The sequence below is a fragment of the Macrosteles quadrilineatus genome, unplaced genomic scaffold (genome assembly GCF_028750875.1).
Source record: "Macrosteles quadrilineatus isolate MER2022 unplaced genomic scaffold, UCM_ALF_1.0 Scaffold_9__3_contigs__length_116548681, whole genome shotgun sequence".
NCBI lineage: Eukaryota > Metazoa > Arthropoda > Insecta > Hemiptera > Cicadellidae > Macrosteles > Macrosteles quadrilineatus.
Window position 1 is genome coordinate 94,647,647 of NW_026542602.1, and position 16,897 is coordinate 94,664,543.

General features: G+C 34.2%; 2 protein-coding genes across 2 annotated transcripts; both read left to right on the top strand.

The window, feature by feature from the left end:
• Positions 1-570: 570 nt before the first annotated feature.
• On the top strand, positions 571-2,191 carry LOC129003643 (uncharacterized). Its single transcript, XM_054431942.1, has one exon. The coding sequence runs from the start codon at positions 695-697 to the stop codon at positions 2,189-2,191; it is 1,497 nt and encodes a 498-aa protein (XP_054287917.1). The 5' UTR covers positions 571-694.
• A 2,240-nt stretch (positions 2,192-4,431) lies between these two features.
• On the top strand, positions 4,432-15,789 carry LOC129003959 (60S ribosomal protein L36-like). Its single transcript, XM_054432312.1, has 4 exons — positions 4,432-4,503; positions 12,572-12,692; positions 13,829-13,963; positions 15,660-15,789. Exons 2-4 carry the CDS (start codon positions 12,573-12,575, stop codon positions 15,750-15,752), a joined length of 348 nt encoding a protein of 115 aa, XP_054288287.1. The 5' UTR covers positions 4,432-4,503; position 12,572; the 3' UTR covers positions 15,753-15,789.
• The last annotated feature ends 1,108 nt before the right edge of the window (positions 15,790-16,897 follow it).

The window sequence follows — 16,897 nt, forward strand, 5'->3', positions numbered from 1 at the left end:
GTACTGACCTGTGATTTTTTTTTCTGCTTCTGATGTAAGATTATTGTATTTACATGTAAAAATGGTGCATCCGTTAATAAATAAATAAATAAATAAATAAAACGTGTAAACCTACGTTCATTCGTACGAGTTCGCGAACCAGCATGATCGGACCATGGGAACGGGGTTTTATGGGGGGATTTATGGAATAAAAACTGGTTTTATTTGAACTTGTTCATTTTATAACTTTTATCTTTTATTCTTATTCTGTGGGTTTAGGTTGTCTAATGTTATAATTTTAGCTCAGTGGTCCTAATTAATTGTTACATTCACATTCACTGTGTTACTGTCAGTTTACATTCAATCATTTCAATCACACGAGCGTCTAGGGACAGCTCCGGCTGCGTGATGTGACGTCATCCGTGACGTCAGAGTTTTCAGTCAGTTCACTCCTATAGCCTCAGGCATAAACGAATGAAACGATTTAATGAAGCGAGACTTGGGTCTTGGGTGTAGTGTATGTTGTTTCAGTCTAGTTGTTCTCGTTCTCAATCTCCTCATTTTCCTCAAGTCTCAAGTAAAGCTACAAGCCTTTACCTTTACCACCTTACCACTAAGTTACTGTGTAGAGGTTAAGTTTTTAAGGATGGTGAGGCTTTATGTGTTAATGTTGTGTTCGTTCCTCAGTTATTACGCCTATTAGGAAGTTAGTAAAATGGGTGACACAGTCGTTTGCCATTTGTGCCAGCGAAAGTTTACATTAATTAAAAATTTGAGGACCCATTGCAGAAAGAAACATCCTAACAGTCCTCTACCCACATCAAAGAAACCTGAAGGTATTTCAATCACAAATTGTATATCTTGTCCTTTGTGTCTATGTGAGTCGAGATTTTTGAAACATGAAGAGTTACTCTTGCATATAACCAGTATACACGCAATTGATGTTGAGAGGCAGTCGTATGACTTTCAAGATTATGAAACTTTTCTTTTATGGAAAGAACAGGTTGAAGAACAAACAACATCCCGCTATGTAAAAACAAGAGGCATTAGAAAATGCAAGGACTCGGAAACTATCATTTTTAGCTGTTGCCGATCAGGCCATTTTAAGTCTCGGGGCAAAGGTCTTCGCCATTTGAAGACCCAAGGGACAAGAAAAATTAATTACACTTGTCCTGCAAGGATGAATGTCAAAAGGTTCAGTGATGGAAAATGTGAAGTGGTTTTTATTAAAACTCATTTAGGTCATTCCACAGATGTAGCCCATGTAAGCCTTCTTGAAAAAGACCGAGCTTCTCTTGCCCAAAAGATATCAGAAAAAATACCCTTCCAAGCAATCTTGAACGAGTTAAGAGAGTCTCTCCTTCTAGAGACTTCTGTTGGTAGACAGCATTTAATCACAAGAAAAGATTTACATAATATAGAACAGTGTTTTAATCTGAATAATGAGTCAGTGAAACATAATAACGATTGGACAAGTGTGCAGGCATGGGTCAATGAAATGAACAGAGAAGGTGATTCCTGTGTCCTATTTTACAAACAACAAGGAAATAACTGCGAACAGTTTAAAGAATTGAATGAAGAAGATTTTTTCCTTGCCATCATGAATGATGCACAGGGAGATATGTTGAAAAAGTTTGGACACAATGTAATTTGCATTGATGCGACTCATGGCCTAAATCAATATGACTTTGAGCTAGTCACACTTTTGACCTTAGATGAAATGCATCAGGGGTTTCCTTGCGCCTTTCTGTTTTCTAACAGGACTGATGAAGTTGCTCTTGAACTATTTTACAGATTAGTAAAGAACAAAGTAGGGGAAGTGCAACCATCTGTTTTCATGAGCGATATGGCTGAAAGTTTTTATAATGGCTGGGTTTCAGTGATGAATAAGCCGTCAAAGCGCCTCTTTTGCACTTGGCATGTGATTAAGGCTTGGAAACAAAATATTAGAGAGAAAATTAGGAACAAAGAAAAACAAGAAGATGTTTTTATCAAAGTCATGACATTACTAGAAGAAACAGACTGCACTACATTCAACCAAATATCCAATAAGGTTCTTGAAGCATGGAAGGATGATCCAGAAACACATGACTTTGCTAAGTACTTTGAAACATATTATTTAAAATGTTCTGAATCCTGGGCCTTTTGCCATAGGCTGTACAGCTCGATCAATACCAATATGCAATACCAATATGAGATTTGTTTTTGTTAGGCCTATGTTTCTTTATTTTAGGCCCAGTTTGTGTTCTTTAAATTTGTGTTTAATTTTAAGTAACAGTGTAATATTTATTTGTAATATGGTGTTAACTTATCCATTATTCATATTTATATTCAACTCCTAACCTTCTCCCTCGCCCCAAAAATTCCTATGTACACTAGGTATGTACACTAGGCCATTTAATTATTTTAATTTATTATTATAGTCCTGTTGATGTTTACCCTAATCTAAAATAAATGTTTTGCTTGTACATATAAATAAATATTTTTTCTTGTACATTTTCATTTTATGGTAGGCTACTTTACTTTTAAGTTTTGTAGCCTAAATAAATATTGTTTTGCTCGTCTCTTAAATAGCCTAAATTAATATTTTTTTGCTTGTCTCTTATATAGCCTTAATTAATATTGTTTTACTTTTAAATATACATAAAGTATTGTTTTGCTTGTCTCTTATAAGTTAATAGCCTAAATAAATATCGTTTCGCTTGTCTATTATGTAGCCTAAATAAATATTGTTTTGCTTGTGTATATAAATAAATATTTTTTTTTCTTCTAAATATAAATAAATATTGTTTTGTTTGTAAATATAAACAAATAATATTGTTATTCTTATAAATATACATATAAATATTGCTTTGCTTGTCTCTTTTGTAGCCTAAATAAATATTGTTTTGCTTGTCTCTTATATAGCCTAAATATTATTGTTTTGCTTGTCTCTTATATAGCCGAAATAAATATTGTTTTACTTGTCTATTATATAGCCTAAATAAATATTGTCTTGCTTGTCTCTTATATAGCCTAAATATATATTGTTTTGCTTGTCTCTTATATAGCCTAAATAAATATTGTTTTGCTTGTCTCTTATATAGCCTAAATATATATTGTTTTGCTTGTCTCTTATATAGCCTAAATAAATATTGTTTTGCTTCTCTCTTATACAGCCTAAATATATATTGTTTTGCTTGTCTCTTATATAGCCTAAATATTGTTTTGCTTGTCTCTTATATAGCCTAAATAAATATTGTTTTGCTTGTCTCTTATATAGCCTAAATATATATTGTTTTGCTTGTCTCTTATATAGCCTAAATAAATATTGTTTTGGTTGTCTATTATGTAGCCTAAATAAACATTGTTTTTCTTGTACGTATAAATCTATATTTTTTTTCTAATAAATATTAATGAATATTGTTTTGTTTGTAAATATAAACAAAGGATATTGTTTTGCTTGTAAATATTATATAAATATTGCTTTGCTTGTCTCTTAACTCATATAGCCTAAATTTTATATTGTTTTGCTTTTCTCTTAGATAGCCTAAATAACTTAGGCTACTGTTTTCCTTGTAAATAATATATGAATAAGTTAAATATATTTTTTCTTGTACATATAGGTCTAAATAAATATTGTTTAGGCATGAAATATATTCATTATTTATCCCTATTACCTGTTCAGAACATTTTGGGGGTTATGGAGTACAGTGTAGGCTATGATAGGCCTAGTTATAGACAATGGACAATTTATTCATCGTTCAGTACCTACTTAGGCTACACAATTGCAATGGATTTCGTCAAACAGAATATATAAAATAAAGGCTAATTTTTAAAATCTATATCATTTTATATGAATTTAATATTTTAAAAATCATTTATATCGTACATTGGATTGATTTTGCACCACTTTGACAGTTTGTTAGAGATTACATTTAAAGGTTAATACAAATTAAAAGGAGAATACATTATATTGGAGGTTTTTCTTGACTGGTTAGCCTGAAAATGTTTATAATTTTCAGCTATACATTTCTATTCCATACTTTGAGTACAATTTCATGTAAGTATGATAGCCCGAGTCTAATTTTGGCAAGATTATTGTAAAAGATGTTATTATATCTTCCTGGTTATCGGTGATATTTTCCATTTTCTCTTAAGTTTAAGTCACGGCCGTAACCGATATTTGACTACAATTTAGGTAGAATCTAACTCTAACTCTAAAAAGGTCTTTTGTTGGCGTTGAAGTTGAAGGCCCTAGATTTCTTCATTCTTCGAACCGATCGTATGATACCATTCCATGACGTCATATCCTGCTCTGCTCAATGCTCAGTCTCAGTATAAAATTTCGCCCTCATGCGTTTATGGCTTAGGTTATAGGAGTGAACTGACTGAAAGCTCTGAGGTCACGGATGACGTCATAACTTACAGCCGGAGCTGTCCCTAGACGCTCGTTTTCAACCACCATTCTCACTTCTTCTTCTTCTCCTTCTTCCGTTTTGTTTAGGTCTCTATCGTTCCGTTCCATCATCAGGAAGCCTGCAGGTTAGATAAAATTGCAATACCTTTATCTGTTTTAATCAACCTAATCATAAATGCTAATATGTTTTTATATACAAGCAATACAATTTAATTCTTAAGATTGGCTTTTTGTTCAAGAGATATCTTAGCTAGTTTAAAGTTTTTATTCAAGGTCTATCAGTCAGACCAACTTACTGTATTAGGTTAGTGTCCTGATGTTTTGTCAGAATGTTAAGCTATATAAATTTCCTTGCATATTACTGTAATTATTTGAGCAAGTTTTCGGAATCGATATTACAGATATCTAGTGATCATTGAAATAACCTTCAATGTTGTACTTGTTTACAAATGACTAAATTTAGGCAAGTTAGTCCTAGGTTCCAGTGGGTAATGTCGATTACATGTCTACTTAACTTAAATCCCTTAGCCTATTCCAGCATCGGTTAGTATGTATTTTAGGGTTTGCAACCAAATTTTAAATTTCTTTTTTCAATTTTCATTTGTCTCGAAATTCAACGCTGAATCCGAATCCAGTGTTAAAACAGTCTGGAGATATGCCTAACTTTAAACTAAAAATCAACAACTGGCTGCACTTCAGTTTACAACCTACACTCATTCGAGTGAATACATCGTTCGATAGCCTATAAGTTAAGTTATCGATTATTTCATTTGATATATCAAAGTTATTTTAGTTTGGTTAACCCATTCACTTATGATTTTTTTTTTACCCGCCTAGGCCAAAACAAACGAATTTGTTGTGGCTAGTTTCATTCATTTCTGATTTAATTTTTTTTCAGGCAACATTTACTATTTATATGCAAGATATTATTATTTTCTTATTCAAAATTAAATGTAGATTCAAAATATATAAATATTTCCCCAAAAAATATAACTATAATTTTTTGTTATACCATATAAAAATAAAATAAAAAAATAAAAAAATTTAAAAAAACTTTTTTATTGGTCATTTTTAGCTACATAGGGCTCATATATGTTTTGGAACTAGTCTATAATACTGTATGACACTTATAAAAACTCACCAAATGTCAAGCAAAGTTCATTTTGGTGTGGTATGCCTTGAAACACTCTGGCATGTGAAGTGCGACAAGGCAGAGCTCACACTCCCATCGGCTGTCACTGCGCTTTCCCTGGGCACTACACACCTTACATCTTCTTGAAGGTGTTTGTTTGACTTCATTTGGAGGAATAGGCCTAGGAAAATGTCCCCAAGTTGCTGCCTGGAGCCTCAGAGGTGTTTCTGAGTTGGATGATCGTCCTCTTCGATTGTACGGTGGCAGTTGTCGCGACTCAAACATTTGCTTCACAAACCTCTCCTTGAACTCACTAAACCCCAATTTTTTTCTGGTTAATTTTTTGAACACTACATAAGAGTTAAAAAGGCCAATGTCCATTATGTAAAAGAAGATCTTCTTGTATCCCTTAGCATACCTCCTCATACTAGGAAACGACGCTAATTGCTGATCCTCGCGGTCAATTCCACCCATTGAACGATTATAGTAGATCACTGGTTCTGGCTTTGTTATAATTTCTTGGGTAACTCTGTCTTTCTTGCCAGTTGATCTTTTGTCAGCTTTTTGATGAAAGGTAGACAAAATGCAAACTTGCTTCTTGTCCTGCCACCTTACTGCTAACATATCGTGGCTATAGGCTGTCTCGTAGTCGCCCAACTTAAGTTTACCCTCTTTGAAGCTCTCTGGCATGTTTGATCTCCACCAGTTAGCTGTTCCAATTACATTGAAACCTATTTGCTTAAGTCTATAGAAGAGAAGAGGTGAGGAATACCAATTATCTATTGTCAGAGTATGTCCTTTTCCTGCCAAATCTTTTGTCATTTCAACGACTATCGCCTCACTCGTTAACAGCTTTTCCTCCTGTGTAGAATCCCCACTTCCTTCTTCAACCGGTACATTTTCTTTGACTTCAGCTCCAGTATAGATCTTAAATTTAGAACAATAACCACTTCCAGATTCACAACACTTGTAAAACTTTATGCCAAATCTGGCTCTCTTCTTAGGATTAAATTGAACATAGCCCAACCTCCCTCGGAACTTCATAAGACTCTCATCGACAGCTATGTTTTCATCAGGTATGTACAGATGGGAAAACTTCCTGTTCATGTACTCAATAACATACCTTAACTTCCACAGTTTATCATTCACAGGTTTCCTATTATTGTCTGTAAGGTGGAAAAATGTGGACAGTAGCAAAAAACGGCGGAATGGCATCACTTTACGAAAAAAAGGGGTCTCAGTTACAGCATTAGGCGACCAGTATGATTGTATGGTTCTTTTTTTTACAAGCGACATAAGGACACACAGTGTATAAAAACAAGCCATTTCATCTGCAGTTGTGTCAAACCATTCTGAGTATATAGTTTTTCCTACCCCGCCTGCTTCGTTCTTTTTCTTAATTGTTTCTTTGGCATAATTATTAGTCTCTGTCGCAACATGTTGCCAAAAGTCATTATCAAGAAACGCATTGAAAACATCTAATTCAGAGGGAGCTGAGCCTAAACTTCTAGCCAAACTTGCTCTAACACCAGGACAACCAGTAAAAGGGATTTTATTTATTATATTACTTTCTATGGTACTGGTCCACTGCCAACCCTCCTTTTTCTTCTTTTTTGGTGGAGCTGTATCGTTACTAGTTTGAGTTTTGGACCTTTTAGTAGGCTTAGATGGTTGTGAAATAGCTTTTTTTCCTATAGGCCTACCTCTTCCTCTAGACCTGCCCCTAACAGGTTTACTTTTAGGCCTAGGGTCAGGAAAGCTAGGGTCGTCAGCTTCCTCACTCGGTGTAGGTGAGAGGGCAGGCACGATTGAAGATGCAAGCTGGTCAAATAATTCAGGCCTAATAGGCAAATCTAAATCAGATTGGACATTTGGAGGGGTCATAGGCCTATGCCTGCCACTATCTATATCATTTATAGGCCTAGAGTCAGGGAAACCAGGGTCGTCAGCTTCCTCACTCGGTGTAGGCGAGAGAGAAGGCGCGCTCATACTACCGCGGTATAACCGATCAAGAAACTGGACTGATTTAGGCAATTCTTCATCACGTGATGGAGAAGATACATGCTGATCAAATATTTCAGGCCTACTAGACAAATCTGAATTATATTGGACAGTAAGGGCATCTGGAGGGGTCATAGGCCTAGCATAGCTGCAAGAAGGCTGTTCAAGCAACAACTGGTCACTTTCTAAAGGATTAGGCCTAACACAATTAGTATTATGGTCTGGGGAAACTGTGGTCTCATAATCAATAGGCGTATTAGACTTATTACTCACTTGAATTCTGCTCCCTTCCAAATCATCATCATCACTCCAACCACTCTCCTCAAACAAGTCACAATCACTGTCACTGTCACAATCCCCTATAAGTTTTATAATGTCACTTTCATCTACCTCTTTTCCACATTCATCCACGAATACCAAGTTATTTTGAAGACTCATCGTATTATACAAAAGCTTTTCAATTGAATAATATAGTAAAACAAGATACCGTAGCTCAATCTTTATCACGACGAAGTGAAACACGACATGATAGGCCTAATAACTCAGTCATTATAACGACGAAAAAGTAAAATACTGATAAAAACTTACACTAAGTAAATTCTATAACTTATTTTATAAGATAACTACACTTTTCAATAAAATAATAAAGTAAAACAAGGCTCTAACACAATGTTTACATCGTCGAAGTAAACACAACAACGTATCAGCTGTGAAACCAGTGTAGACGTCGTCAGCTGCTAAGTTGCACCATTTCAACTTCAGTTTTTTTGCCGATTGGACTGGACTGAGATGACGAAAATATAACCAAAAGAAAGCCTGGAAATCATAGAACAAGAAGCATATGCGATCTATTGGATTTCTGGGGAACTAACTCGGCACAAACAGGTTTTAATAGCGGACGGCGATTCGCCGTCGCTTCACACAATGGCTAACGGGAGCGCGACGGCGGATCGCCGTCGTTGTAAGCGAAGGGGTTAATCTAACCTAACTATAACTGATTGAAACCTACATATCTCTGAACTGGTCATTAATGATTGTAGTAAACCTGTTATTTTTGTAAAATAAAGCACTTTTCGTTTAATTTTATTTCATTTCATTAACTTGACAAATCCATGTTTCTCACACGTGGACAACTTTATGTGGCCTGCTCTCATTTTGGAAAACCAAATACTCTATATGTTTACGCACCAAAAGGTAAAACTAAAAATATTGTTTACAAAAAATTCTTGATTAATGTGTTGAAGCGAAAAGACGTTTTACTGATTAACCCTCCGAGTGTTATGTGTCGTAAAAGCGACTCATAGCACATCCGCTGTAGTGGTATGTGTCGCTTTTGCGACTCACAGACGCTGTTTACGGCGACGGCTCTGGGACTGACTGAATCGGATTGAACTGGATCTAGTTAGGTATCGTTTTATTCAGAGCTTTCTCCTGATGTCTGTTTCTATACGCTTTTCATTTTAGTTCCGAAAATATTGTAGCAGACAGCTGACTTGCGTACTTGTGAACAGCTTTGTTAAACTCGCACCGATGACAGATGTGTTTTATTACGTTTTTCATTGTTTTAGTGTTAAAAATCAAAAGTAGTGATATATACGTGGTGCATTATAAGAAGATTTAAGTGATTTTGAAGGGCTGGTTGATGATCCTGAAGAAGTAGTGTACCGGTAGTGATATTGATGTAAATTATCAGCCAGATTCCTAGCTATGGTTAGGCTATGCATTCTTAGCTAAACGCTATGTACCGAAATCTGTTGTTTTGCCCATAACTCATTTATTTGCAAACCTACTTCCTTATATTATAATATTTTTGGAATCCTCATAAAATTCTGAACAAAGTGGCTATTTTCAAATATTTATAGGCCTATATAAGTTTTTAAGATACATTTTAATAAAACTCTGCAATTGCGCAATAAATGGGCAAACATTAAGACCAAAACTAGTGACACTTGGAGGGTTAATAAAATAATAACTTAGGGTAAGTTAATTAATAATATGTATTGTTAAAAATAACATAAAATTAAGTGCTCTAAATATGTAAAAGACCTGCAGAGATTTAATATGGAATACTGGTAAAAACATAATGGTAAGCTATATACATCCGAGAAACAAAAGAACCCTGGGCCATTTTGAGCCGCGCAGGTTTGAATGTTACCTACCGGCACGAACCACGTGATCTTTTCGTTTCTGCGCAGATTTTTTTGGTCTTGGAATGTCTATAGTGTAATAAATAATACCCCCGGCTCAGCAAACCTGTCGACTAACTTAAGCGAATTTCCATTTGGCTGAATTGATTTTCAATTAAATTTATTTAATTAACATTATGTTTTATGAGTACCTACCTAGGCTTGCTGCTACAGAGAGGGTATGGTAACAAGTGTGTTTTTTTAGTAAAATATTAATAACTTAGTATAAAATAAATAAATTTTCCAAGCTTAATCAAAATATATAACAAACAAACTACGGTACAACATTTGTAGGCCAGTAAAAATAGGGTTTTGCCCGGAAATAATTCTCGGAAAGCTGGAAATCGTTTTAATCCTTTTGTTTTATATAGAAGTAAAAGGATTTGAAGTTTGTCCCATTTTTCCAGGTGAGCTTCTGACCTGGGACCACAATAATCTTGAAATTTTGGTTTTTTTTTTAGTTTTTACTAAAACGTTAAAGAACCGTCCAGCCTACAAAAAAATACGTAGTATCGGAATTGTAGAGTATAAAATTCCGCATCCATTGAGTATCTAGTGATGAATATCGAACCAATATTAAGTTATTTATAGTAATTTAAATAAAGGTATTTTATTAAGAAATTATTGAACATTGCATATTTAACATTTTTATTTCTTCTAGAAAATATATTCCAAGTACATTATTATTTACAAAGCAATTAAAACGAATTACAAATACCCTCGCCACAGCAAACCTGCAGACTAAGTGATTTTCCATTTACCTGGCTAGATTTGTACTAAAATATTCCCTAAAAATTGTCAGATTTATTTCCAATTTAATTAACATTAATTTTAGTGACTACTTAGGTTTGCTGCTACAGGGAAGATATTGAGATGTGTTTTTTATTGCAATCTCGATAGCTTAAATAAACACAATTTCCAAATTTGGTTTAAATATACCCATAAACAAGCAAAGTACAACAGTTTATTTATTCTCCATAAGAATAACATGGGAATTTAAATTAAATTTTTTTTTAATTATCCCCGTAACCGTTGGGCATACAACAACGCGTCAGTATACAAATAAATTATTTATTTGTTTAAGCTCTACAAAATGGTTCGGAGAGAAATTATGAAATTTTGTGCTTTTGGGGTCAAAAATGGGAAAATCTATTTTTACCCCATAAAAAAACTCCACAAACCCCCGCTCCCATAGTACGATTTTGATGGTTCGTGAACTCATTAGAATAAATGTAGGTTTACACGTGTCTACAAAATTTCATTAACATCCTTGTTGTATGCCCAACGGTTACGGGTATATTTAAAAAAATTGTAAATTTAAATTCCCATGATATGCTTATGGAGAATAAATAAACTGTTGAAGTTTGCTTGTTTATGGATATATTTAAACAAAATTTGAAAATTTTGTTTATTTAATACTAAGCTATCGACATTGCAATAAAAAAAAACATCTCAATATCTTCCCTGTAGCAGCAAACCTATGTAGTCACTAAAATTAATGTTAATTAAATAGGGAATAAATCTGATAATTTTTAGGGAATATTTTAGTATAAATCCAGCCAGGTAAATGGAAAATCACTTAGTCTGCAGGTTTGCTGCGGCGAGGGTATTTGTAATTCATATTAATTATTTTGTAAATAATAATGTACTTGGAATCCATTTTCTAGAAGAAATATAAATGTTAAATATGCAATGTTCAATCATTTCTTAATAAAATTACTTTTTTAAATTACTATAAATAACTTAATATTGGTTTGATATTCATCACCAGATACTCAATGGATGCGGAATTTTATGCTCTACAATTCCTTTACCATGTGTTTTTCTGTAGGCTGGACGGTTCTTTGACGTTTTAATAAAAACTAAAAAACGACCCTAAATATCAAGGTTTTTGTGGTCCCAGGTCAGAAGCTCACCTAGAAAAATGGGACAAACTTCAAATCCTTTTACTTCTATATAAAACAAAAGGATTAAAACGATTTCCAGCTTTCCGAGAATTATTTCCAGGCACAGCCAATTTTTTAACTAATTTTACTGGCCTATTGACAATTATTCCCCATAGGAATAACATGGAAATTTTAAAATAACAATTTTTTGAATTTTCTTCGTACCGGTAACCAATAATTGTACACAAACACTTTAGTATAGGCTACTAAATTTTTTTTTTTCAAGTTCTTTGAAAAGGTCTGGGAGAGAAATTGGGAAATTTTGTGTTTAGAGGGTCAAAAAATAGAAAAAACCTATTTTTACCCCTGTAAAACCCCGTTCCCATGGTACTGTGATCATGCTGGTTAGCGAACTTATTCAAGTTTATCCCGCCTTACACCTTCAAACTGGAAATTTCATCAAAATCGGACAGAAACTACTCAAGTTATCATGTTCACTGACACACAAACAACAACTTCCAACACATATACACACACATATATCAATTTCAACGAATGGTGTTTTTGGCCACCTGGGGGGGGGCAAAATGAAAAAGTCAATCGGTCCCGAGCCCAGGTCTTACCATGCCACTTATGGTAAATAGCTACTTCCCTATAGGGTAATTCGCTAATACCTATGACTTTTTAGGCTATTTAAAGAACCATTTTCTAAAAGTTGTTTTTATATGCTATTTTGGATTTCTTATAAAAAATCTTTTGTAACTTATTTTCCCAGGTACTTATTTAGGACTCCGACCTAAGCTTAAAAAAGAGACGAACATATGCAAGCGCCAAGTATGAGCCCACAACTATTGTCAGTTCATAATTGTCTTCATCATCTTGTTTTAAGTTTGTGACGCAGATCAGCTTATTGCAATTGTGATGAAGTGGTTGGACAAACTTTTTGAAATGTATGAAACACAGTTCATCTTTAAGCCTTATGTTTCAGGATGGCTCCCAGGTACGAGATTGCTGTGGGTCTCCACCGGGGTCATAGAACTTCCAAAATCGTTGTTGGAAAAAGTAAAGTTGACAAACGCCACAAGTTGAGGCCTGCTCGCCTCAAGGGGGTACGTTGACATTTCAATGGTTACTTTAATTTTAATCAGGTTTATTTTTCTGTTTAGGCGTAAGTAATAGTGTTTTAGCGAATTTCCCTATAGGGAAGTAGCTATTACCGTAGGTGGCACGGTAAGACCTAGACCCGGGACCGATTTACTTTTTCATTTTGATGTCCCCAGAGGCCAAAAACACCATTCGTTCAAATTTTTATATATGTATATATATATACGTCCGTGAATGCGATAACTTGAGTAATTTTTGTCCGATTTTGATGAAATTTGGTTTAAAGGTGTAAAGCGGGATAAACTTGAATGAGTTCGTGAACCAGCACGATCGGACCATGGGAACGGGGCTTTACGGGGGGTTTTATGGGGTAAAAATTGGTTTTTCTCACTTTTGACCCTCAAAACACAAAATTTCCCGATTTCTCTTTAGACCTTATTAAAGAGCTTAAAAAAACAAATAATTTAGCATATAAAAGTATTTTTGTTCGATTATTAGTAACGGAGAAAATTAAAAAAATTGTAAATTTAAAATTCCCATGTTATTCTTATGGAAAATATTGTCAAATGTTGTAGTTTGCTTGTTTGTGGATATATTTTGATCAAACTTGGCAAATTTATTTATTTTGTACTAAGCTATCAATATTTTACTCAAAAACACACTTTATTAGTTTCCTTGTAGCAGCAAACCTAGGTACTCGTTAAACCTAAGTTAATGTTATTAAAATATATTTAACTGAAAATCAATTCAGACAAATGGAAATTCGCTTAGTCGGCAGGTTTGCTGCGGCGGGGGTATTTTTTTCTTTAAATTGATGACTAACTAGATAGGGATGCCTATGAGCAAACATATTTTAGTCAAATGAATGTCAAGCTGACATGGTCTTGTTGTGTGGGCTACTCCGTGCATATTGATTACAGCCAGCTTTTTCTAAATTATGTTAGAGAATTTTGAATTTATGTTGACAACCTGAACCACCACAGACTTGTATTTGTAGTTTTGTGTCACTAACTAGCCAAGATTTATTTTTGTTAAATATTTCTGGGGTAATGAGGGATTCTCAGTAGGCCAATAGGGACACTAGGTCTGTAACTACAAAATGGTATTAGCTATCTATAATTCTCTTCTCATTCGTTTACAGAAGCAAACCAAGCACACCAAGTTTGTTCGTGACCTGGTCCGTGAAGTGTGCGGCCATGCTCCTTATGAGAAGAGAGCCATGGAGTTGCTGAAAGTATCCAAGGATAAGCGAGCTCTCAAGTTCCTTAAGAGGAGGGTAAGCATCTTTCTCACAATTCATAACAATATTTTCCTAATATTTTTAGTAGTAAGTAGGACTATCATGGAGAGTTCAATGTGTTTATGGTTTCATTGGTATACTAACTATTAAACATTAACTTGTAAATATTAAGTATTTCCCCCCAATTTGTATTTTGGGCACACCAGCAGTTTTTTTTTTCTTTTCAATTATAGCCTACTGGTTAATCTTTTGATCCACATTTGCAAAATCAGACATACTCTGCACCTGCCATAGTGACATACCGTACAGTAATTGTTCCGAGCTTTGCAACTCAGTGGCAAGTACTTTTAAACTTGTAGTGAATGTGTGTTTAATCTACAATGTAAAATAATACTTGCAATTTAACTTTACATTAATAGTTAGGCTAGTTCTAGTGTCGAGCCTAGAGTCACTTATCACCCAATGGTGTTAAATGTGCTAGAGGTCTCGTAAAGTAAATTCTCCTCTTATGCCCTAATTGACTTTTGTCATTTAGACACCTGAGGAAAGGGACACTATGTTTTTGTGAAGATATAAATTAATACCATGTAGCCAATCTATATAAATTAATTGTTTTACACCTAAAACTTTGCAGGTCTCCATTCAAGCTGATTCAATCAAATGAAATTATTCTGCTAATAGCTTTAAGTTATTTATGTTTAAAATGGGTTTATATTTGGCCTAAACACAGAATACTTAATACTTAGTATTTGTATCGAGCCTAGAGTCACTTTTCACCAAATGGTTATTTAGTGCTAGAGGTTTCGTAAAGAAAATTCTCCTCTTATGCCCTAATTGACTATTGTCATTTAGACACCTGAGGATAGGGACAAGTGAATTACATAATGCCAACCAGTATAAATAATGTTGTGTGAAACTTAGATTCTGAGAAAAAATTTATTTTATTAAAAATAATACCATGATGCTCTAACTAAAAGCTCATGAAGGAGGTTAAAGTAGGCCTTCTGTGATATATTTTGTGTTTGAAGTGGGAATTCATATTGTATCAATTATTTTCTTTATTTGTATCGAGCCTAGAGTCACTTTTCACCTAATGGTTATTTAGTGCTAGAGGTTTCGTAAAGAAAATTCTCCTCTTATGCCCTAATTGACTATTGTCATTTAGACACCTGAGGATAGGGACAAGTGAATTACATAATGCCAACAAGTATAAATAATGTTGTGTGAAACTTAGATTCTGAGAAACAATTTATGTTATTAAAAATAATATCATGATGCTCCAACTCTAAGAGCTCATGAAGGAGGTTAAAGTAGGCCTTCTGTGATATATTTTGTGTTTGGAGTGGGAATTCATGTTGTATCAATTATTTTCTTTATTTGTATCGAGCCTAGAGTCACTTTTCACCTAATGGTTATTTAGTGCTAGAGGTTTCGTAAAGAAAATTCTCCTCTTATGCCCTAATTGACTATTGTCATTTAGACACCTGAGGATAGGGACAAGTGAATTACATAATGCCAACAAGTACAGTGTTGTGAAACTTAGATTCTGAGAAAAAATTTATTGTGATGAAAAATAATAAGTTAACATAATAACATTTTTTAAATTTTACAATTCCTTGACCTCTATTTTTCTGTTAATATTTCTAGACGTGTGCAACAAGTTGATTTGAATATTAAAATCATAATAATATTAATTTTCAGCAAGTAATTGTTGAGTTTTACGATGTTTCAGCTGGGAACCCACATCCGAGCCAAGAGGAAGCGAGAAGAACTGAGCAACATTCTCACCCAGATGAGGAAGCAACAGGCTCACGCTCCCAAATAGGTTTACTTTATTTAATAAACTGTTTTACTTAAACAAACGCTCATTTATTGTGTAGAACCCAGTTTGTTCTTGTACTCTAGAAGTAGGTGTGGGAATAATTTACATCTAACCCATTGAGAAGGGGAATGCTCACAATTTAAGTGGATGTCACTCCGTGTAGACTGAACACAGAGACAATCCTGACTTCATGTCTGTGATTGTATCATCATTATTGTCTGAATGCTGTCCCACTTAACTCTTTGAGTGCTATGGAACGATATATTGTTGTTTACTAAAGAATTTAAAGAGGAAGGTTATTTTAACAAAAAGTAGCAAAATGGCCATTGGTGACCTGCATGTTCATTGGATTCACTATCAACCACTTAGCTAAAAGATAAGCCCGATCCGATGATTTGAGGTGTCTAAACCAAGGATTATGAACACCTCACTATGCCCCAGTGGTTGACGTATATCGCTACACACAGGTCACCAATTGTTTGCCACACAGGACGGGAATCAAACTCCAGCAAACAAATGCCACTGGCCAAGTGACATGTCACCTAGCCTTCTCGGCTTTCTGTGCTTGGAAGATTATGGAGTAAAAACTGGTATTTAAGCTGACGTCAACAATTGCTAACAGATAGCGCACCTGACGGCGCTACAACCTAGTTGTTCAATGCGGTACTAGGTAGCAGCACTAGTTAGTCTTGGCTCGGACTATTTTGATGATATTTTTCAGCTGAACCACAACAGTGAGCATAAATGGGGTTCCTGTGGCTTTACTGACAGACAGGTTTTTTTCCAAAAAGGCTTTATTATAACCTTATCAAACTAAATCAAGGTTAATTTCAATATTACGTTGTAAACTATATGTACCTATTTTGATTTTATGAGATTTTGGTTTGTTTCAAATAATGCTATCAGAACATTACAATTTATAAGAAAACTTGGACAGTTTTTTTTATGTTGACTACAAATACCAAGACTTTTCTTGTTATATATTTGTTATCGTCTTATTATTCCAAATTAGATTGATTATAGGTATAATAGTGAAAACAATACAGTTACAATTTAACAACAGGTAATGGAATTAAATTAAAAGGCAAACAAAATATGAATTATAGGCCTACCAGTCAAAGGGTTAAAATAAATACATTGAATTTAAT

Excerpts from the sequence above, each read along its gene's own strand:
- LOC129003643 (XM_054431942.1), top strand. The coding sequence starts at position 695 with ATGGGTGACACAGTCGTTTGCCATTTGTGCCAGCGAAAGTTTACATTA.
- LOC129003959 (XM_054432312.1), top strand. The coding sequence starts at position 12,573 with ATGGCTCCCAGGTACGAGATTGCTGTGGGTCTCCACCGGGGTCATAGA. Across the intron at positions 12,693-13,828 it reads GGCCTGCTCGCCTCAAGGGG|AAGCAAACCAAGCACACCAA; the intron begins GTACGTTGACAT and ends ATTCGTTTACAG. Across the intron at positions 13,964-15,659 it reads TCAAGTTCCTTAAGAGGAGG|CTGGGAACCCACATCCGAGC; the intron begins GTAAGCATCTTT and ends ACGATGTTTCAG.